Source organism: Sparus aurata, chromosome 13, assembly GCF_900880675.1.
Source record: "Sparus aurata chromosome 13, fSpaAur1.1, whole genome shotgun sequence".
Taxonomy (NCBI): Eukaryota; Metazoa; Chordata; class Actinopteri; order Spariformes; family Sparidae; genus Sparus; species Sparus aurata.
Genome location: NC_044199.1, coordinates 6,481,220 through 6,506,013, shown reverse-complemented (window position 1 = coordinate 6,506,013; position 24,794 = coordinate 6,481,220). Strand labels below are relative to the sequence as shown.

General features: G+C 41.9%; 1 protein-coding gene across 1 annotated transcript in view; it reads right to left on the bottom strand.

The window, feature by feature from the left end:
• Nucleotides 1–24,794, bottom strand: part of pcdh1a (protocadherin 1a) — a 92,865-nt gene that overhangs the window by 59,950 nt on the left and 8,121 nt on the right. Inside the window, exons 2-3 of the mRNA XM_030438327.1 lie at nucleotides 22,473–23,287; nucleotides 19,283–21,469 (exon numbers count right to left, since the gene is read on the bottom strand). Coding sequence (XP_030294187.1) covers nucleotides 19,283–21,469; nucleotides 22,473–23,267 — 2,982 coding nt within the window. The 5' untranslated portion in view covers nucleotides 23,268–23,287. The remainder of the gene's footprint in view (nucleotides 1–19,282; nucleotides 21,470–22,472; nucleotides 23,288–24,794) is intronic.

Below are 24,794 nucleotides of genomic sequence, written 5' to 3'. Positions count from 1 at the left end.
GTTTGGGTGTTTTTTAAAATTGCCCTGATTAGATGGGGGGGGGCACTAAAGCGTTCATTCCTTCCTTCAAGCATCACGCATGATATTTCAGATAGCACTGACTGAATTCTGCTCAGTGGAATTTGTATTTCACTGCTCAGAAGATGGCCTTTGGGAGAAAACTAGACCGCCTATGCAGTGTGAAAGGTGCAGATATCTTTGAAATGGATGTACTGTGCAGAAAACAGAGTAAAAAGTACAATGGTGTTCCCTTTTGAAAACCTTCAACAGCCAAGAACACTTCCATAGGAGTCCGTTTTGTGACAGCAACCAGTATGGCGGCCAGCAAGTAACCTATAATATTGTATTACATCCAATCAGCACACTTGTCTATTTCTTTTAGGTGAGAAATAGGCCATGAACAGGATCGTTGTTCATATTCATAGTTTGTCAGCTTCTGTTTAGAAATGAATAATATGGCAGCCACTGCCAGTTCATAATTGTTCTCTAAAACAGCTAAACAGTATGCTGAAATATGTTTCTGTAGGTGAGAGAGGCAGTGTAGTAATCTGGGTTTGTAGTTTGTCAGCACTGCATAGCTTTGGACAGATTGATCCGGATCCAAGAGACAGACAGACCTCTCTTTCCTGATCCATACTATGCTCTTACAGACCTATGAAATACAGAGCAACAATGTCTAGTCGATACAACAGTCTTTAAATCCTTGAGAAGACATGTTTTGTGCATCATTTGGCAAATTTCGAGGGCTCTGGGTGCAGGCATAATGAAGATACGATTTACCAGCGTTTGTTAGAATAAAACTACCAATGCGCTGGTGATGCGAAGCTTCTCGACAATCGCCACAGCTCCCGTTTAACAACCTGCCAATGAAGCGAGGAAGGACGGAGCACGCAGGACACATTCCTCCCGCCATTGATTTGTGTGTATTGGAAATGTGATGTCTAGTCGCTCCGTCACTCCGTCAATCTAAGAACAGCAAGTGTTATCGCGGCTCGATAGAAATATCTCCATCTCCACGTGAAAGTATACATTCGTTGTCAGATGCAATTTTCTTTTGTTTTCCTGCTTCTTATTGATTTTTTATTATTTTTTTTTAAAGTCCACCTGCGGAGCATTACAGGATTTCTATGTCAAATACCAACAAAATGCAACCTTACGCTCGCTATGCACCCTCAACAAAAAAAAAAAAAAAAGAAATGCAAAAAAAAAGAATCAGATGAGTCTCTAAAGGTATTAGGGTGGCCCTGAGCCTTTATCTTATCAGGTTGCAGTCCAACACACAGGGGGGATGAGGGCGGGGACAAAAGGAAGCCAAGCAATTAATTGTCTTCTCTGCTTGGCATCTCATTTCAACACCCCAGAAGGTCTATTACAGGAGCAAGACAGTCATTAAACCTTAACAATAATCACTGCTGAGCTATGCCTTCATCCTTCGTGCTACTTCAGTGTCTACCGCTTAATGGCAACCGCCTATGACAATCCCACTCAAAAGCAATAAAAGTTTGATACATGCAAGGCAATTTATAGTTTTTAAATGCCATGTTAGTCGCATCGGTGACATGAAACAGAGGCGGGGAAGTCATTAGTGTGTGCCGGAGTCGGTCTATCTACTCGACGGACTAAATAAACCACTTCGTGATAGAATGCAGCAGCACCCCTTTTTCAAAAAGCTAAAAAAAAACAAAAAAACAACTCAGATATTGCTCGAGCAACAGGGCGAAAACAAAAGAGAGAATAAGGGAAGGTTATAGTGGGAGGCAGAGCAGTAAAAGAGCATCACAAGGAGCAAGAACAAAAGGAGGGTAAAAAATATATAACTGAGTTTGGAAAAAGAGCTTGGTAGGTGAAAAATGAAGAAGACGGGTTGAAAAAGCTCGGAGAGAAAATAGCAGGGGGATAGGGAAGAGACTGAGGGTGGGAAAAGGGAGTCGGTGAGGAAGAAAACTGGCAGTTGGGGAAGAGGAGATGGTTCATTTGTCACTGTCAGATCAGTTTGTTTCTCCTTCATAACTGCAAGGACGAGATCTGGCCCACAACCCGGCCCCTCGATCCTCCCCCGTTCTTAAGCCAACCACCCATCACCATCTATCCTCCAACCTCTGCCAACACCTGCCCTCTCCCCGATCGCTGGAGATGAGGATGCAACCCATGCTACAGTGCACTCTGTACACACACAATTTTTGCCTGCCTGCGTGGACATGCTCGCTGAGCCTAATCGAAATGCATGTCCCAGTAACAGTAGCAACCTATAGCCTGGAGTAAAATCATCTATCCGAGGGGCGCGTCTGAACGATGTTAGCATTCATTCGGGGGGGTCTAAATGAATCAGTAACGTGGCGTATCCTTGCAATTGTACTCTTTTTTTCTTTTCTTTTTTTTACAAAGCTCACAATTTTGAATGGAGGGCGGATGCTTGATTTAGACTAAATATCAGACAGGAACAGCTGCTTATAGCTTGGTTTGACCATGGCCCCCTCATTCCTCTCTATATGTACCTCCTGCAATGAAGCCCAGGCAACATGCTGATCTGGCACTCCTGGATGCATCACAGGCAGAATTCGACAAACTTTTATTGGCTGTGCTTCTACCTCCAACCTGAGCCCTATAATGAGTACTGTGGTGATGCTTCCTCGGTGCAAAAAAACCTCTCAGTTGGAGGTTAAAAAACACTTTCTTTGGCTCGTGAAGCGCGGCGTAGTCGGCAATCATATTGCACGCTTGGTCCTCGGTGGGTAATGTGTGTACGCATCCTTCACCAGGTGTAATTAACCTGAATTGTCTGCGGCGTGTAGGTAAGTCTGCAATTACCGCATCTAACTGCGAGATGTTTCCGCTTGCTCGTGCAGTTATCTGACAAGCAATTCCGTCTCACGAATGATAAGAACGGTCATAAGTGTTTCACGGGGATACCATTTTGTTGGCGTTTTGAATAGACGTGTTTTCTTACGACAGCGAGGCTATTTTAGTCTTTTTTTTCTTTTCCGCTTCCCGCCCAATTCCCATGCATGTTACTTTGATTTCTTTTCATCATTACATTAGTGTACGTCAGTATCTGATGTAAGCTGGATGACTCATTCGTCCCTCTTTTTCTTTTTGTTTTCCACCCATATAGCATTTCTTCTTAACAATGTCGTAATAGTGCAGCTTTATGCAACAAGTCATGTCTGAAAAGTGAAAGTCTGGGAGAACATATTAAAACTGTGAAGGTAGGTTGTTTTTGAGACGTTTGCCTGGATGAGAGTAAAGTTAGAAAAGCAATATACTGCGTCTAAAATAACACTCTGGTCCAATTATTTACAACTGCCTGTACTGTATCTGTAGTGGGCATTAAAATCATCGCATTTTGCATCATCAGACACACGAGTTGGTTGTAATTATTAGCAGTTTCACATCTTCAAAAATGTGACACACTGCATTGTGGGATTGTTAGCAGGAAGCAGCGCATGCAGTGTTCTCCATCAAAGTGCACTATGTACCTCCCGCCATTTTATCTAATAGTCCAGGACATGTAATGTGTTAGCGAGACGTCTCTCTAACAATAGACGCAAAGAAAGGGCACGGTGAGAACGAAACAGGAAAAGTAAAGGATGCAAAGATCGATTGGGGAAAAGGTCATTAATGATACGTATTGTAAAGAGGGTGTGATTTTGGTTACAGGATTTTACGTTTGGTTGAGACTTGAGGCTTTTTGGACTGTCTGACAGTTAGGAGAACTTGGCCGTCGATTCTTTTCATCCATACAAGTAAAAAACCTAAACTGCCGACATTAAAAAAGAAGGAGCAGGCTGGCCAGAGGATGCCTACGAGCCAGATGGCTACCATCTCCCTCCGGCTCATAAGAGGATCTCATGGAGCTACAGGTGAGTCGAAAAATGATTGCCCCAAGGCCGTAAAAAAACACACTCAAGGGGGGGGCAAATCTGCTCATCTTTAATTCCACCACAAATTTCTCCCCAGTAGCCTAACAGTAACAGCAAACAAGAAATAGCTATGTGATATTTAAATTTAGCTTAAAAGGAAGAGCAAGGGGTCAAACAAATTCCCAAAACTATCTTATTTTCATGTTGGATCTTGTCAGCCTGCTAGCAAGACAGTCCTATTGCATCCAACAATTAGTTTTAAAGGTCCAGTGTGTGGCATCTAGAGGCAGCCAGCCTTTAAACCGCTCATCATCCAACCCTCCCCTACACTGACGAAAACGCGCAAAAGGCCCTCTTGAGAGCCGGTGTTCAGTTTGTCTCGTTCTAGGCAACTGGAAAACATTTTGGTGCAACATATTGTACTCTATGAGGAAGACCTGCTCCCTCTGTGGACACAAAAGGCTCGTTCAAAGGCAACAAAACCCTCCAGGTGATGATACACTTGTGAAAAATACAGATACGATGCCTCTAACTCCTCAGCTGAAAAACTTTTCCGGAGCCAAATGCTCCATGAGCCACAATCTTCCTCTTCCACACGTGTTAAAAACACATACAACGTGTAAACAAGACCACCTTTACAGCTCTCAGCTCACAGCAACACATCGCAGAGCTGTCTCCGCAATGAACATACGGATGTGACACTTGTGTTCTCGTCTAAGTCTTGTGGAAAAACAGGTAACAGACGTTCTAAAATACCCACAAATGCATTCAATGTTTTCAGAGGTGACAACTACAGCCTTGTTGGTGTTCACAAAGGCTCCTACGGCAGTTCTAACAAGTCACAACATGATCATTTACCCAGGGAAATTAAAACTGCATACGGATGCACATTATCTAAATGTAAAATGAGTTGTTCTAATTGCTTAATAGTTGTCGAAAGTGTTGAAATGCGTCAAAACCTTGGTTGCTCCGCTAATAAAGTGAAACCTTTGTGAGAAATCTTGATGTTACCTTTAGATTCACATTGAAAGTGTTGAGCACATCAAAATTAATGAGATGATTTTCCTCCTGACATGGTTCTTTTCTTCCCTCTGTCTTTTCTTGCTTCAGTTAAAAGCATCGGAGGAGCGAGGTCTCTAATCAGAAATGTAAACGGCATAGCCGCATAACCGTCGCCCCCATTCATTCGGCTCTTACCGGCTTACAATGCATTCCAAAATCCTATTGATAACACTTAAGTGCTCATCAATTTGGAATTAACGTTAGCATAAAGTCAAACACGTCAAAACCCCTCTCGCAGAGCCGTTCTTCATTGTTCTAACTCGCTTTGATTGCCGAGGCAAACACACTCGGGATAGTATCACATCGCTGTTGATTTTTTTTTTTTCTTTTTGCTCGCTAACTCATCAGTAAGCTCTCTGCCCATTACCCGTGTATAACAAGTTACAAGATAGATACTGTAAAAGCCCTTTGCAAATGCTAGATATAAAATGCAGTGTTGCACGATTCAAAATAATTTGAATAGACGTAATTTCTCTCAAGTGAAAATATTCGTACAATTAGTGCAAACATTCCGGAGTTAGAATATCTGTCTACAAATGAGACTGTAAGTGACATTATGGCTGCGAGAAAGAGCAAAATGTGATAAAAGAAAAGAAAAAGAGGAATGAAAAGAGCATATCCACTTGAAATGTGAAAAAAAAAGAAAAAGAAAAGTCTCCTCTGGAACACTAGAGGCTATGTGTTTCAAGTGGTTTCCCTTCTTCTGAAGTTCATTTCAATTTTACTAACATCGAAAAATAATAGTGCTTATATAAATACCAGAATACATTATTCTGTATTACATAAACACAGGATTATAAATGGATGTTTTTTCTATGTAACCCTTCAGGGGCCATTTTTAAAACATCTTAAGTTTATTGGCGCCCCTCCCCCTCAAGCATATAGAGAATAATCCTCCAATATACTGTAAACATAACTCCATTAGAGCCTCAGTCATGCAACGGGGAAACTAAAAGCACCAGAATTGCATTACAAGTACAACAATGACCAGTTACACAGACTCGTATAATGCATGTGAAGAACACAATTCAAAGAATGTAACTCGTTTGCATATGTTTATCCATCATCAGCTCTTTATGAATAATAAAGTGCAGCAATACAGCAAAAACGAAACAAACAAAAAATGTGTGCTCGCGAGTGAGACTGGAGGAACAAAATAATGAGAATGAGTTCTCTACTGCGCCCCCCCCTCAAATAAAAAACACATGAAATTAATCATAAACTCACGACAGTTTGTCACAAAGAGAAATGTTTTCCCAAAGCTAATTAAAAAGCACTCATTAAGCAGTGCTCCAAAACTCGCTGGCAAACTTCTGTTTCGACAAAATAATGTCGGTTTTGACATATATATTTGTAAGCTGTTGGCGATGTTCACCAAATGTTGTGAACATCTACCACAGATTAGGACACAGATAGGATTTGACGGTCATGATGCTGTTTTATCTTTTTGTAATGTATTTTTTTTTTACCCTAGAAGCGCAATTTATATGGCCGAGTCAGGGATTCACCTTTTCGACTTGATCTCGGATTTGGAAATTTCAAACTCACTTTGAAAAAATGTGTCTGCATTTGGAAGATTTGGGTCAGGATCATCAAACGTAATAAGCAGTGCTCTGATCACATAAGAGGCAGTATGTGAAACCTCTCGGCTGAATGCAATTGTTCCGGTGGAAGGAGGGCGAAAAAGCTGCCATTTGCTTGAAGAGCGGTGACAAAAGACTGAGGGGGAAATCTCAGCAGGGATCTCTTTTTGGGCACAATAACGCTTATGCTAATTCCTATTTATTGTGAAAAATGTACATTATGTGCGCCATAGCTGTATAGTTAAACAGCTGTCACCGAACATCACTGGATGCAGGGATAATTAAGACTTACTGACAGAGATGCAAATTAAGTTTCAGAAGCTATGTGGGAAAATTGATGACACATAAAACAATGCTTTTTCTGTAACAAAGGAGAAATAGCTCTGAATAAAATATCCAAAGGAAAACATGGTGTTTCAAAAAGACAAATCAAATAACTTTTACACCATTTGTAACTGTGCACCTTTGTGGCTGACCGGACTTAAAGGTGTCTCTAGGCCAGAGCACTTCCCTAATGGACCTTAATGGGTTTTATGGTGCACTGCAGGCTTCTAATGGGGTAGTATGTCTGATGGGGATGCTGCTCTCTGGTCCTCCAGGGCCCTGTCTAGGTTCCTAATGTGACCTGAAGAGAAGAATACATTATGTATCACGGTTCCTTTTAGTCAAAGGTTAATACCCGGAGTTAAAGAAAAGTGGAGATATTTTGGGGTGTGAAAACAGGGGGAAAAAAAATGTGAGGTTATGAGAATGTGTCAGAGCAAAAATACACAAAAAGAGAAGCCCAGGAGTTAAAGCAGCGGGAGAAAAAAAAAATACCATGGCATATTATTGAGGGACACTTTGGTGCTAAGCTGCTTATTGATAAAAGCACTAATCTGCCTGGCAGAAGGTAAGGAGGCTGGGATGTTTGGTGATATAATATCTAAGCTAAAGGCAACGCCATCAGGGAGCTGAGCCTCCACACGGCTTTACCTAAAGGAGTTACTCATTTCATTTTATTTTATACATAAAAAGACGGAATCTGACCATGTGCCCCCTCACGGAAAAGCGAAAAAGCAGCCCTGAGGAAAAAAACGAGAGCAGATCATCGTGAACGACTGGCTTTTCATCAGACATTTCATCAGGCTTGATCGATAGGGAGGGGCCATCACTTTTTTTAATACGTATATAGATCACTAGCATCACTTTAATTATTTTTCCTCTACATCAAAGAGCGAGTCAGCAATTGCTGGGCATTTTTGATGACATCAAGAGGGCTCAAGGTTGGCGGTCAGGGCAACCGCACAAATAGTTCAGTTACAACTGCCATTCATCAGGCAGACTTTTGTCACGGCCACTTTACCCTTAAATCAATACGCTGTTACATTATTAAAAAAAATAAAAAAAATCTTCTATGCATAAGTCAGACACTAAAGCTGACATGCATGAAACAGTAACCACAGCTGGGTAAATAAAATATACCACCGCAACCTCATATAGTTACCAGCTGTCCTCTTTAAGCTCGTACTCATATTGTTTTGTCATATTGATTGTCTATTGTGGTAGACTTTTGCATTCAGGATCCAGAAACACATAGATGAAGCTCCGATGCTAACAAATCTTTGATCTACTCTTCTGTGTAGACCGATGCTGACAACATGACAGCTCTGACCGCTCCCTTTTCTATCAAAGCGTCATGGGTTGGTAGATTCTATCAGCTGAAGCTAATCGATGGAAATTCTATATGGTGGCGGGTGACGGTTTCAAGATTGTGATCAGCTTTGAAGGTGTCTATAATCTATTTGTCAGGCGAATCGAGATTAGTGTGTGTAATATCCTCTTACTTCTGTTTTCCAAACATTACATCGACTAGCAGATCTTTGATATGAGAACGTACCAATGAAGTGATGTAGGCTAGACTGGATGGCTATGTTCGGACTGGACAAATCATTTCACACGTCTCTTCCTTGGATGATTTAGTTAATGGAGTATTGTGTCTTTGTAGGTACATTAAATCAATATTTTGAGCCTCATAGTTCTTAAACAGGACCTGTTCTATTTGAACGTGGTTGTAGCGGGTCATTAAGTTTGTCAGAACAATATCAATATCAGTCAACCATCAATGTTTTGTACCCTTTGCTGCTCATAGCTACAGGTCATGATAGCTCAATTCATGTCGATGTTGATTCATTTTTGGTCTCGCTCAACAGAAGCATCCCACAACTTAACTGAATCTGAATTTGTATAGTAATAGCTCTTTATAACATTACTTATTTTGCAAATGAAGCAAGAGATAAGAGAGTTTGATATTGGCGTTGGATTTGCTGAGATACTATCAAACCCCAACACCACCTCAGTCGGAGGCACTCGATACACTGTTGTTGAAATTTTAATCACCTCGCCATGTCGCACCAGTCCTGGAGTACAATGCCAGTAAAAAATCTGTTCAAAACAACAGGCAAACTGGAAGTAACATGTTTCACACAATGTTTGTATTCTCATACCCCTAAAATAAACAGCATGCACCCAGTGGTATCACACTCTATTGGCACATTTTACAAGTTTTGTTGCAATGTCTTGTTAGAAAAAAAATTATGAAATGAAAGGCTCTCCAGACAGCAACCGACAAGTATGTTAATTATGCTTTACATACTGGAAAGTTTATGACTCCCTTGGGTTTACAGCCTAAGCGCATAATCTACATCTGTCTGTCTTGCTACACTGCTAAAGGCTGAGCCAACTAATCTTAGACGGCCAAATCATTCGGTCTGAGAGTGAGGTGCAAATGAAATCAATCCTCATGTCCTAGTTCAGAGAATGCTTCTCTCATTAGGACAAGTCTGCTAATTGAAGTAATTTGCCTCTCTGCTGTCTCTCGTGCCCCTCGCCATGTTGATCGTCCCTCTAGTTAGAGGGTTTATCAGCGGGACCGTTTGGAGTCAATCCCCCGCTCTGTTACCTGGAGTAGTGGGAAATAGCAAAATACTTATATGCTCAACAATGGTTTGCAAATGATTTCTCATCCGAACATATCGCACATACTGTCAAAGTCATAGTCAAAACAAATATGGGGCCCCATGTCACAAGAGTAAGCGTTAACTGATGCTAATTGTAGCTGCCATCAGGGACCAGGGGAGGGCTAGTGCTTACGCTGCATGTAAGATTCTTGGTCCGGGATGATCATTTTGGTGTAATTCCTGAACATTTTCAACAAAAATTCGTACATACTGCCCGTTTAATTGAGTTCAAACTGATTCTAATTTCTTGATAGTAACCAAACAAAAGAAATAAGCGACCAGACACACTAGACCCCACACATGGCCACTGGTATCAACTTTACAATTCCAGCCCACACCAGTCTAGCACTTGTCAGCAACCAGTGTTAATTGGTGTCTTCCACACAGTACCATATATACACACTCCTGAAAGACCCCAGTGCCTTCAAGACAGTTAAATATCTTAATTAATAAAATGCATTGTATGAAGTAACTACATTCAGAATGTACAGACAATCCATTTCAGTACAGTACAATTTGTCAGAGACATGCTATGTTATTCCTACTGTATTTCTAATATCTCAGTAATTTGTAATTTTGTTTTGATTGGCAACATTTTTTAAGTACAAGCTCGAATTTAATTTTCGCTTAAGCCCCATGATTACTGGCCTCCTGTCAGACGTGCAACTTGAGGTGTGGAATATGTAAACCCAGCTGTAATCATGATCCATGGATTCTGACTTTGAGATGACTGGAATTTTAATCTTCTCTCCTCAACTACCTGGAACCCACCAATAAATCTGGCACCGCCATTGGTCTGTTGGTGTAAAAAAAAAAACGAGAAATCTGCATGCTAATTAGCGCCGAACACTTCAAATAGGATTTGACTTGGTTCAGTCACAAGAGTTTTAGAGAAACTCGGTCCCTCTAAGTTTCGACAGTTGATTGGCGCCTGAATAATTAGGATGTATCCTGATATTCCGGTGCTCCAGTCTTTAAATCAACATGAAACAAGACGGCATCAGAGGGGGAAACATGGGGGATGCCAAGAAATTGTAAATGTGCTGAGTATAGCAGGCAGTCTGTACACCAAGCGTTTCCGCATAAGCCTTGATTATTGAGCCGTGCCATCTTTTATACTGCGCGGAGCCAGATCGCACAGCTGACATCCGTCTCCGTCTACTGTAACTCAAGGTAACGCACACACACACCCTCTCTACCCTGGCAAGATACTTCAAAGGAAGTCTGAGGGATGTTATGTGAATATTTTTGGCCTCAATCTCCACCAGCACTGCACAGTTTTTAATAGCAATGAGCAGACACACCAAAGAAGACATGAAGGGGCGGAGTTTGAGGATCTCAGGCTCGAGGACTCGAGACCTATGCGGCAACATTATTAGACCTGCATAAATAAAGTCATACCCAAGTTGGATCACTTTGTTGTGGTTGTTATTTAAATTCGGTCATTGGATTCAACACTGCTCCTTTTCTCCTCGCAGTGTAGTGTTAGCAGACCCAAAGGAGATTATTTGATATTGTACACCCAGTCTTTCCCAGGCTTTGGCAATCTAAACACAACCTTCCTCAGTGTCTTTTCCAAAAGGTGGTGGTGTGTTTGCAACAAAGAAAAAAAAAATCAATACATCCAGCTTTTGGATGAGATACAGCATGTTCATAGTTGGTTAGCTATTTTTGTCAATGAGCTAAATGTCTAAAAAAGATGCCTGCCTGGCTGTTGCGTAACTTCGGCTGCTGGAGAGACAGCAGTTACAGTTCCTACAGGCATGTCGAGGACAAACACCTTGACTTTTAAAGCAACACTGACGAAACTAAAGAAAACAAACAACAGAAAATGTATTTGACATCCTTCATACATGTTGTATGTTACTATAAATCGCTGAGTGGGGAACTGTTGAGGAATGTGAGATTCAAGTCTGCTGCAGAGACACACCAGTAGCACGTCTATAAATTAGAAATAGTTTGTAGTAGCGCAATGAAAAACATTCATAATGGGAAAGAGGAAAATCCTATACAATGCTTTCATATATTTAACTTTTTCAAGTATTTAATGTATGTATTTCCTGCGAATGTCTCGTTGTGTAGATAGCCCAAATCTTTCCAGGATGTGTGGAGAATATTGTATTATGCTTTAACTTAATTATTGTCCCGAAGGGGAAGTTGCCAGTTCAGTCTTCGTGTTCAGCCATCCTAAACAAAATGAAATTAGGAGCACACAGTATTTAAAGGCAATGCTTCAGCAGAAAATAATGAAAGGGCTCTGGAGTCTTTGGCTTCATTTTCTAATGGGAGAGGAAGCAAGTCTGGGTGGGAGCGGCTCAGCAATACAGAAGACTCGTGGAACTGAGCGGCGTAATGTTATTTAGTATTTTCCTCATTTCTTACGGGCAACTTGTAGATGACAAAAAAAAGGGGAGTGGAGCACACTGAGTGATTGCTAAAAAGGTTTCGACACTACCGTCTTTATCAGGCGTTACACGAGGTAAACACACATATGGAGTCTACTTAGTACAGGTGTACAGTTGCTTGCGGATAATGGGATGAACTCTGGTTGTTCTTTTGTTTGTGATTTGATGATTAGTCTGTTTACACAATTAAAAGCTGCAAATTAATCGGCGCGCTACGCTCTCCCTTGCTGTCCTTGGTAACCTGTTTCAACTTGAGCGTACCTTTTTACCGTCTCTTCGTCTGCAGTATCATCCCAAAAGTTACACTTTGCCAAGATCTTCTTCAGTCAAGCATATATTATGCTCTACTTTGTATTGTCCTCTATTATGTGACCTGTAACCGAGTCCTTCACCAGAAAACTGAATATGCATACAAATACTCTTTTTTTCCACCAACGTCTACCTCTGATACAGTCCAATTCTATCTCGAGCACAATCGCTTGTGTTGCTCGTATCTCGTTTTCAATGCTGACTGCAGCTCAGCCACACACACACACACACACACGGACACACAAGAGTCACTGTGCTCCCCACATCATCTCGACTCTCTTCCCTCCCTTACAGATTCACACTCAGCCTCAGTCTGTCTCTCTCCTGTCTCTGTGTATTCGGTGTCAGTGCTCCCCTGCCCACAGTTTCCCTCCGCTGTAGGTAGCCCGACCCCATCACTTGTCTGCCGAAGCTGCTCCTCATCAGCAATTAGTCCCAGTGTTTGTCGAGGGCTGCTCACAGCCAGGTAATGTTACTTCTCAGTCCAAACATTTCTCTTGTTACCTGTTTGTCTGTCCCATTTGCCTGCTTGCCTGTATGCCTGACTCCCAGTTGTTCATGTCCTGCCTATCTGCCAACTCTAGCACTGAGGGCTGGTAAATTGCCCTTTAACCACCCTGCTGTGCATTAGTGTCTGCATTCCAGTCCAACTTTCTGTGTCAGCAACCCGAACGATGACAGCATGGTCTTGCCAAACTATGGACCGAGCAGACTTGATATTTGCCACGGAAGAGAGAAGGGGAAAGGGAGATGTATGAAACATCACGACAAACAACTCCACTGTGTACATTATCTGTACCCTCATGTTATGTGCTTTCTCCAATACTGCAAGAATCCCAATTAAAATGTATTGAAACCTATGAAAGCCTTCTCCTGAGGATCGGCTTCCTGTCATCTTTATGACTGTTTGATCCAGCCATGCCTTGGCTCCATCAAGCCTGGATCAAAGTAGCATGAAGTGCATTCATTACTGGCTGCTGCTCTTAAAAAAAAAAAAAAAAAAGCCTGTTCGGTGTTTGTTTTCCATGTCAGAAACATCACCGAACCTGAGCTGAAAGTAATAATCCTACTTCAATAATCAGTTTGTTGCAGTAACTCATGCAACCTATAGCTAAAACACTCAGTTCGTTATAAAGTTATACAACTTACAGACTTTCAGAGCAGCTGAAATGTGTTTAAATGCTGCTGAAAAGCCTCAAGAAAAGATAAAAGTGCGTTACAAAGGCAACAACAATGGAACGAAGGCTGACAAGCAGATTTAAGTGATGGCATGTAGGTGTGTGTATACTATATATAACAATACACTGGAAAATAGTAGGTGTTTTCTAGAAAGTTAAGTTACATAACTGTACTAGCAGCGATTCTCAGAGGTAATATGCTCCAATTATAAAAAAGAAAAAAAAAACATTGAGTACTAGGCATACTATATATATATATATATGTATATATATAAAAATAAGACCAAGGTCACCAGGCTGTGTATAAGAAGGCTTGGCAACCGAACAAGCATAGTAAAGTCTGAGCCAACATTTGGAAACAGATGTGAAATGGCAGCAGTACTGGTGAGTACATAACATAGCATTTTCACTACAATGCAGTGTAAAACACAATGCATTGACTCGCGCATTTTGTGCTATGAAACAGTGAGAAAACATGCAGCACAGGCAGAGTAAATTATTCCAGCATCTACAATGCTTTTCTTTTTTTTTTTTTTTTTTTTTTTACCTCACTTTCCTTCTAGCATTCCTTTTCTGGGTAATCAGCCAGGGCAAATATGCGGTGCACAAAGAGCCGTGTGTGGGTGTCTTTTTCTCTGCGTGTGTGTGCGTTGGTATATGTCTGTGTGTCGTGCCTGTTTGAAAAATACTGGAAGGCAGATTGGAAACCGAGATAGGAGAAGATAGGGAGAATAAGTCAGCTGCACTCCTCGCTTTCCCCCCACCGACTACTCACGGAAAATCCAGATGGCATATTTCCGATGATTTCCAGGGTTTCACTGGTCTTGAGCGGAGGTACGAGAGAATAATGTGTCACAGACTTGTAGAACAAGTGCAAAAATGTTGCCTCCGGCCTAGTCTGTAACACACCTCTGCTGGGTTCAAACAGCAGTATTGGGCTAAATTGGGCTAATCCCAGCTCAAGGAGATGCCTAAAGTTCACAAAGTGTGGGCCCTGCTTAACAAAGAAGCAGGTTAATTAAGACTCACAGTGACTCACTCTATCCCTTTTCCTGCTCTAACAATCCACCGGAGTGGCTTTAGGTGTCTGCAGTAAGCAATGGAGATGAACGAGCGGCCTACAGCAGGACGACACTACATCCATTTTTGATAAAGTATTTGACTAGTGTGAACGTACATTGGGGATACATTTACAGCCTTCCAAGTGGCCGCGATTGCTGTCTTAGTTCTATTTCCCTGCGTTTTCGTACCGCGTACATCGCCTTGTGTTTAAAAGTAGGATTCTCATTAGGTGAAGTGTGAAAAAAAAAAGGTGCTAGCTGTTGGACCCAAAAGGGCTAATTATCAGTTCTAATGGCCAATGTGAGTCACTGGTTTCTCCAGCAACCATCATGCAATATCACACATTCGGAGGTGATGAAGGGGGGAACTTAAAAGCACAAAGACAGTCAGAAGGAGCTTCTTGTTTTTTAGCTCACCGTGCCAGGACACCATATGAACCTAAGTAAAGAATTTCAACATCCTTTTCTGAAATAATCCTTGAACTTCCATGACACTGAATGTGAATGCGTAAATGAGCTTGAGTTTGTGTAAATATATTGGTTCTTTGTCACAATATAGATGTTGATAATGTTAATATGATATGATATTACTGTTTCAATGTATGCGTGGCATATGAGACGGTGTGCAGCTTTGTATTCACACATTATTCACAATTATTCCCCTCTTAATATCCAAACGTTTCCTGTATGTAAATGCCTACCCTGGCTCGATAACAGAATTGCAGCATCCACCTGAGAACGGTTAAACTTGCCAAGACCCTGAGGGAAATTCCCAATGTCCCCACTTTAATTACAATATAACCCAAACAGGTGCAGTATGGAAGCAATTGTACGGACCTCTGTTCAGCACAGGGGAGCTACGGCACCTTATCATGCAGACGGCTCATCCTGTTTGTTTCAATCTGGCATGGAGAGACATTTTTGGGTTTAACTTGATGCTACATTTGCACTTGCTAAGGCTTTTTTCATGCCAAATAAATTGGTTTTCAATCAGGACGAGGAGAAAGAATGGCTCAGGTGTTTTTTTCAGATTTTCTAGGTGTAGGTGCCTTTTCAACACTTTCAGTGAAAAGCAGCAGCGTTTTTTAAAATTTAGCATTTCAAACATTTAATTAGTGTTTGGTTAAATTCTAAAGAGTGTTTACAAAGGGCCGTGGAGGACAGGAGTCTGTCTATATCAGCCTCACAGGGGCTTGTCATCTTTTTCTCCGCTCGTGATGCAACCGTACTCCATCTGCAAAGAGGCTTTGGAAGAGTTGGCAGCAAAGAGCACTGTCCATGGTTCTGAATTTCATTGGTTCTAGACACATACAGTACATGACAACCGCTGGTTACAACTGTGGTTTAGGGTTTCGGGTGTCTAAGTCTATTCCTGTCATTTTAAGGTTCTTTTTTCTTTATTTATTTTTAGGGCATTTTAGAAAAAAAAGGATTTACTTTGAATATGCTGTGAGGCAATGGATATTTTTTGCCCAACTGCCTTCAACTGTGTTTAGAGGAAGCTGCTTGCCTGTTGTAATATATTAAAGCCCGGAAACGGCATTTCAGGAATTCTGTTCCAAAGTGGGTTAATCTAAAGCAATTACAGGGCTGAAATATTCCCTGCAGACTCTTGGGAGAAGATCAAAATGTTTCTGAATTGATAGCAGAACTAGCTCCGAGCATAGGAAACAAAACAAATACTGCTTTGCACATATAGCTGGCACATGCCGAAATTATGCTGTGATCAAATTAGGACATCGGAAACATCTGTTTGGGTTTTGGCACCCTTAACTAGCCATTCTCGAGTATACAGTATTAAAAGATTGCAATATTCAGTCTCAGGATGAACTCAGAAGTGCACTTATAGGTGTGGATGTTCCTGTAAAATGTATATATTCTATGGTGGATAAATTAATTATATTCTATTGTAAAAAAAACAATGATTATGTGCAATATTCATTTTCTAGAATTAAAAAGCTGCAGCAAAGAAGGCTAAATAGTCTCATATCTGAAAAGATATGAGGGCAGTGACACCCTCAGGATAAATTATGTACATTTGTGGTGAATAATATTTATATACAGTCTACCACTGCCTATCAAATCCATAGCTTATGTGCTGCTTGTGGTCATGTATGTGGGCTCTGTGAAGCCTCTTGACATGAGGCATTCTACAGTCTCTTATATTAACCTGAGCCCTTGATGACTACATGCCTTAGCCCCTTATCCTAATCTCATTCCATCCCGAACCCAAAAAGCAAGTTCTTGAAAGATGTGGAAGTTGGCAAAATATATTTTTTAAACTCACTGTCAGTGTCTAAAACGCCAAAACTCATTCTCACAACAACATAAGTGAAAAGACCCCCACGTACAAATGTTTTTTTTTTTCTTTATATAGTTTCCAGATCAGACTCATTTAGTTTGTTAAACACTGACTCTGCTTTCCCCAAACAATAGACCGGTATTCATAAGTAAAAATGCCTTTAATTAAAGCCTGAGAGAGTTGGAGAAAAAGAGCGATAATGCTGCAGATAGTTACGGAGCTTAGCTTTGTGGTAAAATCCTTCAAATGCCTACCAAAAAAAAAAAAAAAAAGAAGTGCTAAAAATGCACGCTATGTTCTGTGTGCTCATAATCTGTTCACACACAAGCTGTCAGACAAAATATCAAGAAGTTTAGCACAAACCCAGACACCTGACCAAGTTCCCAATAAAAAGGCATTGTCGAGTGTTGCACAGTTAATTAAAGCAAGGGCACCACTCTACATCTGTCACATCACTTGGCAGTTACTTAATTATATATTTCGGTCAATCTGTTCTTCCTGATGTGAGAGGGGATGCCATACATGAGACAACATCTGCTGAGGTATGTCACATGAGCTTCAACATCTGCCCGTGTTTTTGCACAGCCTGTCAATCACTTGAGTCATGTCTCATACGCATTTATGTTATCATATTGAGAAACCGCAAACACTGTCAAGCGCTGAGAGCTCACATCTGCGCCGCAGCTACAATTAACACTCTTTTTGCTAAGCCCCAAAATCTACACACAAACACAGAGATTGGCACTACACACAAATACCCAGACACACCCCGTGGCTCGCAGTCATTTCGGTCCCTTATGTTGTCCATCACGGAGACAGTGGTGACTGTTCTCTAAACTGACTCCACCCACAAAGGCTTGTGATCACCTAAGCTGTCAGCAAGCATCTGCTGAAACTACCAACCAGCCAACTGTGATACTGGCTCTGAAGATATCTCGACAGAAAAATGTGTCACCTACATGCGTTCAGAACTCAGCGGCATATTTTCCAATTCTCTTTCTGCTAATTTTCCTGCAGCAAACTTTATCTGCAAAGCCGAGGAGGATGTCAAACGGCTCTGTACGTATGACACCGTGATCTGACGTATGGAGGCGTCTGAAAAGCCGATATCAACTTGTCTTGTGTGAAACACAAATTGCACACGTCAGAAGCCAAATGTTTTTGAATAAAAAAATGATGACCATCTTCTAATTCCTCTGTAGCAGCAGTAATAGTGTTTTGTTGGAGCTACAATCTGTGAGATTTGCAAATAAATCAGTTATCACTCAATAAACTCAGAGGCAGCGAGAACTGTAAGACACGTTCATTTGCCGGTGATGGATGAACTACATTTGTTTGAGCGGGAATGCCCCTGTAGTAGGCAGTCTTTGGATTTGAGGGGCTCTTTGAAGTTATGTGAGACTGTGTCTACCTCCTACAGACACCAGGGGAATTTTTTCCTCACGTAGAAGAAAAGTTCAGCAAAGTGGTTGTCGGGAGACGCGGGATGCATTTCAAAAAGTCCATATACAGTACAGCTGTCTCGTTAACTGGTGGGATCACAACATATGGACATTTTACTGCACGATAACAGGTTATACTATTGAAGCATAATGGTGTTCAGTATCCCTCTGAGCACACACACACAGACACAAACACACATCTGCAAGTCCAACACGCAAATTCACATGCTCGCAGATGACACAGAAACCTAGAGACAAACTAGCTTTCTATCCCTAGACTCTACAATTTTGCCGTTCGTAATCCCCTCTGAGTCTATTAATATTTCTGTTTCCATGGCGATTAGAGCCTCGCCAAATGTTGTAGCGATAAGAAGAGATAAGAGCATAAGGGGCAGGGAGATAAGAGCGAGTGACCTGCGGAGATCAGAGCACTAGAGGTCAGGCAGGAGAGCATAAGTAAGTCACTGAGAAATGGACCTTCCCAGTTCAACTCTACTGCCAACCTGATGAAAAAAACAAACCAAAATATGAAGAGCCATGTACATTTTTCTTGTTGTGCAACACTTAAGCTTTGTCTCTATGACCATAGAAACTTTTTCCTGACAGCTAGAATTTATGCAATTCTGGTTAAGTAAAAAATAAAAAAAAATACAAATAAAAAAAGTAAAACATTTTGCCTCTCCTTAATCTGTCATCTCTCACATTATGCACAGTTTATTGCAGATAATTAAATCTATCGTGACTAAGAAAGAAGCGATAGTCACAAATCTGCCATACATTCTGAAGTATCAGTTTTACATTTTCACAAATTGGACTGATGGTGCAATGATAACAAAAGCCATTCAACTTATTCAAATTTCTTATCATGTTATTGTCTTGTAAGTCATTCATGGCATATTACTGCCACTGACAATAATAATCCTCCATGAGGGTTGCTCCTAATAAGAATAATATTATAAGCTTATTATTCTGAAATTGAATTTAATTATCCCTCTTCAGTACCCCCAAACAATGCAACACACGAACCATCGCCTCCTCTAACAGACCATTGAGAGAGTACATCTAGAAGGCATCACTTTACCTGTTTGTTGTTGTACTTCGGTTGGCTGGTCTTGTAGCTGTAATCTGAGTACTGGTCTGAGCCGGTAGAGTTGTCGTCTCCTCCTGTTCCTACAAAGGTGTTGGCAGCAGGGAGGTCCTGGACGGCCTGATGCTTCTGTGAGGCTGAGGGAGATTGGGCCTGCAGCTGGATGGAGGGTAAGGGGGAGTTGGAGCGGTAGTGCCTGCCTATATCAGGGCTTCCTGGAGAATATGTTAAGGGCAGATGTATCCTGGGGCTATCATTGACTCCATCAAGGTTGAACTTGAGACTCTTTTGAAGGCTGACCTCCTCCTCTTCCCCGAGTGGTTTTGGGGACTTCTGGGGTTTGCCTTTTCTTCCTCGTTTGCCTTTGGCATTCTTTGGTGCCTGTTTTGGTGCGTACAAGTCCTTCGTTTCCTTCTTGCCAGCCTGATACCCACTCTTAGTTTCTCTTTGGATGCGGTGTCGAATGAATACCACCACCAGGATCAACATTACAACACCTGCCACACCAGCGAGGCTTCCAAACAAAATATTACTACGCTGTGCTGCAAAACCACTGTCAGGATCACCAGCAATGTCCCTGTCCAGTGGAGTGTAAAGACTGTGTCCAACTAGAGCCTCCACTAAGCTGACATTTGAAATGGTTTCATTGACATAGATGTGGACCAGGGCAGTGGCATGACGTGCAGGCTTCCCCCTGTCGCTCACTCGCACCACTAGGCGATGTAGTCCACCGTGTTTCCGGGTCATCTCTTTTGCTAGAGTGATCTCCCCACTGGAGGGGGAGATGCGAAATAACTGGTAAGGGTTTCCACCAGCAATACTGAAGACCAGCTCTGCATTCGGCCCGCTATCCAGGTCTTCAGCTTCTACTACCTCAACATGACTATCTGGAGAAGCTAGAGGTGACAGGCGCTTGAAGGAGGAATTGGAGGGCTTGGTGATGACGGGGTCATTGTCATTTTCATCCAGTACATTGATGGTAACGCCCACATATGAAGACCTGGGCGGCTCTCCTCCATCCACCGCTTTTAGACGAAAGGTATAGCTGCTCTCTTTCTCCCTGTCAAACGAGATGCTTGAAAGAATGGTGCCTGTTCCATTTTGAACAACAAACTTCCCTCCGTCTGGCTCTACAGAGAGGTGAACGTGGGCATTCTCACCTTTGTCCACATCAAGGACTGTCACCATGCCAACTGGACTTAGAGGGGGCATATTTTCTAAAACTGAAAAGCTGTAGCCACTAAGCATGAACTTGGGGTCATTGTCATTACGGTCGAGGACTTTTATTACTACAGTTGCTGTTCCTTTATGAACAGGTGACCCTTTATCTGCTGCGGTGACCCGGAACTCATAGCGCTCTTTATGCTCACGGTCAAGTGGACTTCGGGCTCTGACTTCGCCTGTATTTGGGTCAATCTCAAACAGACCTTTGATGGATGAGTCAGCCACGATATTGTAGAGGAGTTCCGCATTAGTGCCACTGTCAGCATCCGAGGCCATAACATCCAAAACCTTCTCTCCTGGTTGGTTTTCTTCGGCAAAATCTACTTCAAACACGGTTGGGGAGAATATTGGGGAGTTATCGTTCACATCAGTCACCTGCACCTTCAAAGAGTTTGTACTAGAGAGCGCCGGGTTTCCTGAATCGACAGCCACGATCTCTACCCTGTAATCCCTAACCCTTTCGTAGTCAAGGGGAGTGGTGGTCTGTAGGAAATACTTCCTCTTGTTGTCACTGGATGAGTCGCTGGCAGGGCGGAGTTGGAAGGGCACATCCCCTGCGACCACACAAGTGACGACGGCATTCTCTCCCTCATCCTTGTCAGAGACTTGCACCAGAGCAACAGCTGTTCCCACAGGCATGTCCTCTGAAATGTTAGCCACTCCTTCACTGTGTGTCACAAGGCCTATCCCCCGGATCTCGACAGCTGGAGCATTGTCATTTTGATCAGTCACCTCAATGGTTACAAACGTCTTAGAGCTTTTAGGTTGAGGACCCTTATCCCTTGCCACCACGTAGAAAGACAAGCTGCTGATTTCCTCCCTGTCCAGTGGTCCTTTCACATAGATAATGCCTGTGGACCGATCGATTCGTAAGAGTTTCGGCACTGGTTCTACTGCTTGGTGAAGGGTGTACTCAATTTCTCCATTAGGGCCCATGTCAGAGTCATTTGCTTTGACCTACAATAAAAAGAATAATGTGGTTAAAGGCAAGATTTATGTCCAAACGATTTGATGTTAGAATTAAAAGGACGCCAGTGTAGGATTTTCTCTACTAATCATCGGTCAATGAATGCATAAATGAATCAACAGATGTCTGATCACTTCAAAGAACAGCAAGTGAAGCTTTATTTGGGCATATTCCATTACTGCATTTCCCCTTTGCTCTTGATATTTATGCCACGGGCAATTTTCCCCTTCTTCCCCCCGTTCTTGTATTCCAGAAAATGGAGAAAAGGTTCACATGACAACATGCGGCAAAATATTAGAGCTGCTATTTCTCTCATCACAGCCACTGCAATTTCACAGCGGTATGTAGAGAAAATCCTACACAAAGTGTCTCACTCCTACTCTCAGACATTGTGTATCTCTAACTCAATTTCTGCAAGCACAATAGCACAACAAAAGCAATAAGCAGCTTAATCACCTGTACAAGCATAACATGCAAATGCTCTAACACTTATTAACATGCATATTACTTAAAAACGCACATTAATTAATTTCAGTGAAGCAACTTGCATAAAACTAATTCTAAAAAGATGAATACGATGAAAACATGTGAAGTAGCAGGGAAATTAATTTGGCCTTGGTTTTTCCAAGAGCTTTAGACTGGAGGCTCAACTCTGAACATTCAGAGCTGTCAAGCCATTTCTAAATATTTTAAAGCACAAAACCCTGATAAAAAAAAAAACTCTCTCTGATATGGAGTTACGCTTAAAGACTAATCTGTGGAATAAAACTGCGCAAACATGAGGCACAGACTAATTTTCAAAAACATCTTGATAAATTGGCTGAGCATTGTGGTTTATTTGGTGCTGAATATAGAATTCAAAACAGCACATCAAGCAGCACAAACAAATATGGTTTCAATTTAACTTGTCTCAGACTGCAAGTTGATTCAACATGAAAATACAATAAAACAAAATTGTTTAAAAGCAAGTCTCTTTTTGCACTAGAATCTTACCTGCAACACAGAGTGCCCCACTGGACTGTTTTCCGACACCTCCGCTTCATATGTGGACTTTTCAAACTTGGGAGCGTTGTCGTTGGCATCGGTCACAACCACCCTCAGCAAAGCGCTACTGTAGCGCTGAGGGTTGCCTCCGTCCACAGCCTTGATGGTGAGGTCATAGGAATCCTTTAACTCGCGATCTAGGTTGCCCAGGACAATAAGCTGTGGGAGCTTACCCCCCCTGTCGTCAGCCACCTGTAAACCAAATAGGGTCGCGGCGTCTGGACCTGCAGTCAGAGCATAATCCGCCACCCCATTCCTGTCTGAGTCCCTGTCTGTAGCTAGAGGTATGGAGAACAGTGCCCCCATGATGGTGTTCTCGGGGACAGAGATGGTGAGCACAGAAGAGGGAAACTGCGGAGTGTTGTCATTGATGTCCTGTACCTCAATGCGTCCTTCAATGAGTCGTGGGCTCTGGTTTTGTATCAGATCGGTCACTGACACTTCAAATTCCAGGAAACAGGGCTTACCCTTCGTTAGGGTTCGGCAGTCCCTCAGGGTCTCTCTGTCTATGGGAATCTCTGTGGTGAAAATGTCTCCCGTTTTTCCATCGACACGAAGGTAAGGAGCACCCACCTCCAGCTTGTAGAGATGACCCGAGTCTGGCAGGCCCTGGTCTGCTGCCAGGCTACCAATAAGAGTGTTGGGAGGCTGCTCCTCCTGGACCCGGTACAGGATGCTGCCTTCAGCAGAACCACAGTGCAGCACCAGGACCCAAAACAGCACTACTCGTAAATTCAGTTCCATTAGGTCATCAGAAGATCTGCCTGGAAATTAGAGGGAGAAGAACACTTGCGTTAGAATGGTGTTTCCATTTGGAAATCATGTTTAAAGATTCAGCGATAAAATGCCTAGCAGCTGTACCAGGCTCCATGGGCAATAATTACCGAACACTAATTATAAAGGAAAACAACAGAACTCACATCGACAACTGCTTCAGATGAGAGTGATACATTTAGTCAGCAGGAAGAAAGACTGTCTTCAATGCATTGTTCTATTACAACTCTACCGCTGTAAAATGAATTACTTTTATCAATAAGTTGTGCCAAAAGCTACAGCAGGGCTGGAAGCACAAAAGCACAATTAGAGAAAAAAACAACAACAAAAGGGAAATTATGCATTAAAAAAAAAAAAAAAAAATGCAACCGCAACTCCATCCCAACATGGTTTCTTTTCTGTCCTAGGGCTTCAATAGCTTCACTGAAAGTCTCAGCTTTGCGAAATTTCATGTAGAAATTAATGTAGGAAGGAGAAAATTATATCTTGCGAGCTTACAAGCAAAACAAACACAAGGGCCAGTGTGGATTGTTTCAGCTGTATAATCAAATAAAAATGTAATACCAAATCCGATCCAACGCAGCCTAAGAGACTCATTATTTTAGTATTACACTAATAGACATTGAGCGGTGAAGCAATGTAGCTCAGAGGTAACCTACGCTATCAAACATACCCTAAAAATAAATCCTTGCCAACCTGCCATGATATTGTCTATCGACAAATTTGAACTGTGTGATGTTGCCAGAGAGTCCTCTGCAAACAAGCCACAACAAGGGCTTTCATTCTAAAGGCCACGGAGGCAATGAGGCCATTTCTTCCCATGCAGATTATTCAACTTGGCCGTTATCATCACATGCAGCTTGCAAACAATGCACAATGCAGAAAATTCCAACCGTGCTCCATTGCTGCTGGCTAACTCAAACACTGTAATCATTATGTTTGATTTTGAACCTTTCAACTTTGTAATTACGTCCCATTATTTTAGTGTCTTCTTTGATCTGTATTCCCCCCAGCTAAAGAATTCTGTCTTTTTTCATGCTACAGTGATTTCCGACTATAATTGTTTCTTGTGTGAATGTGTGAATGTGTGTGAGTGTGTGTGCGCGCGTGTGTGTGTGTTGGTAATTGAAATGGGAGCAGACATTGAGGTTAAGTATCAAGGTCCAGTGTTCCGGAAAAGTTAGTAGTGGCAACGTTTTACCAAATTTCATGTGATGTCTACTCACCAGTCGTGAAGTGCGGATTTCTGTGTGTGCTTTCGGCGCAGACCGTTTCGCGCCGTCTACTGCAGCATGTTTGTGTTACTGATTCACTAATCCAAAACACTGATTCAAGTTGGCTACGATTCTGACCTTATTAGACGGATAGGAATTTTCCCAGACTAGATTAAACACTGCTTGCATTAGTCACTTCTCGACAAAGTTGGAACAGTTTCTTTAAACTTTCATGAATCATGGAACCCTTCAAGCCTTTAAAGAATGTTACAAACTAAACATC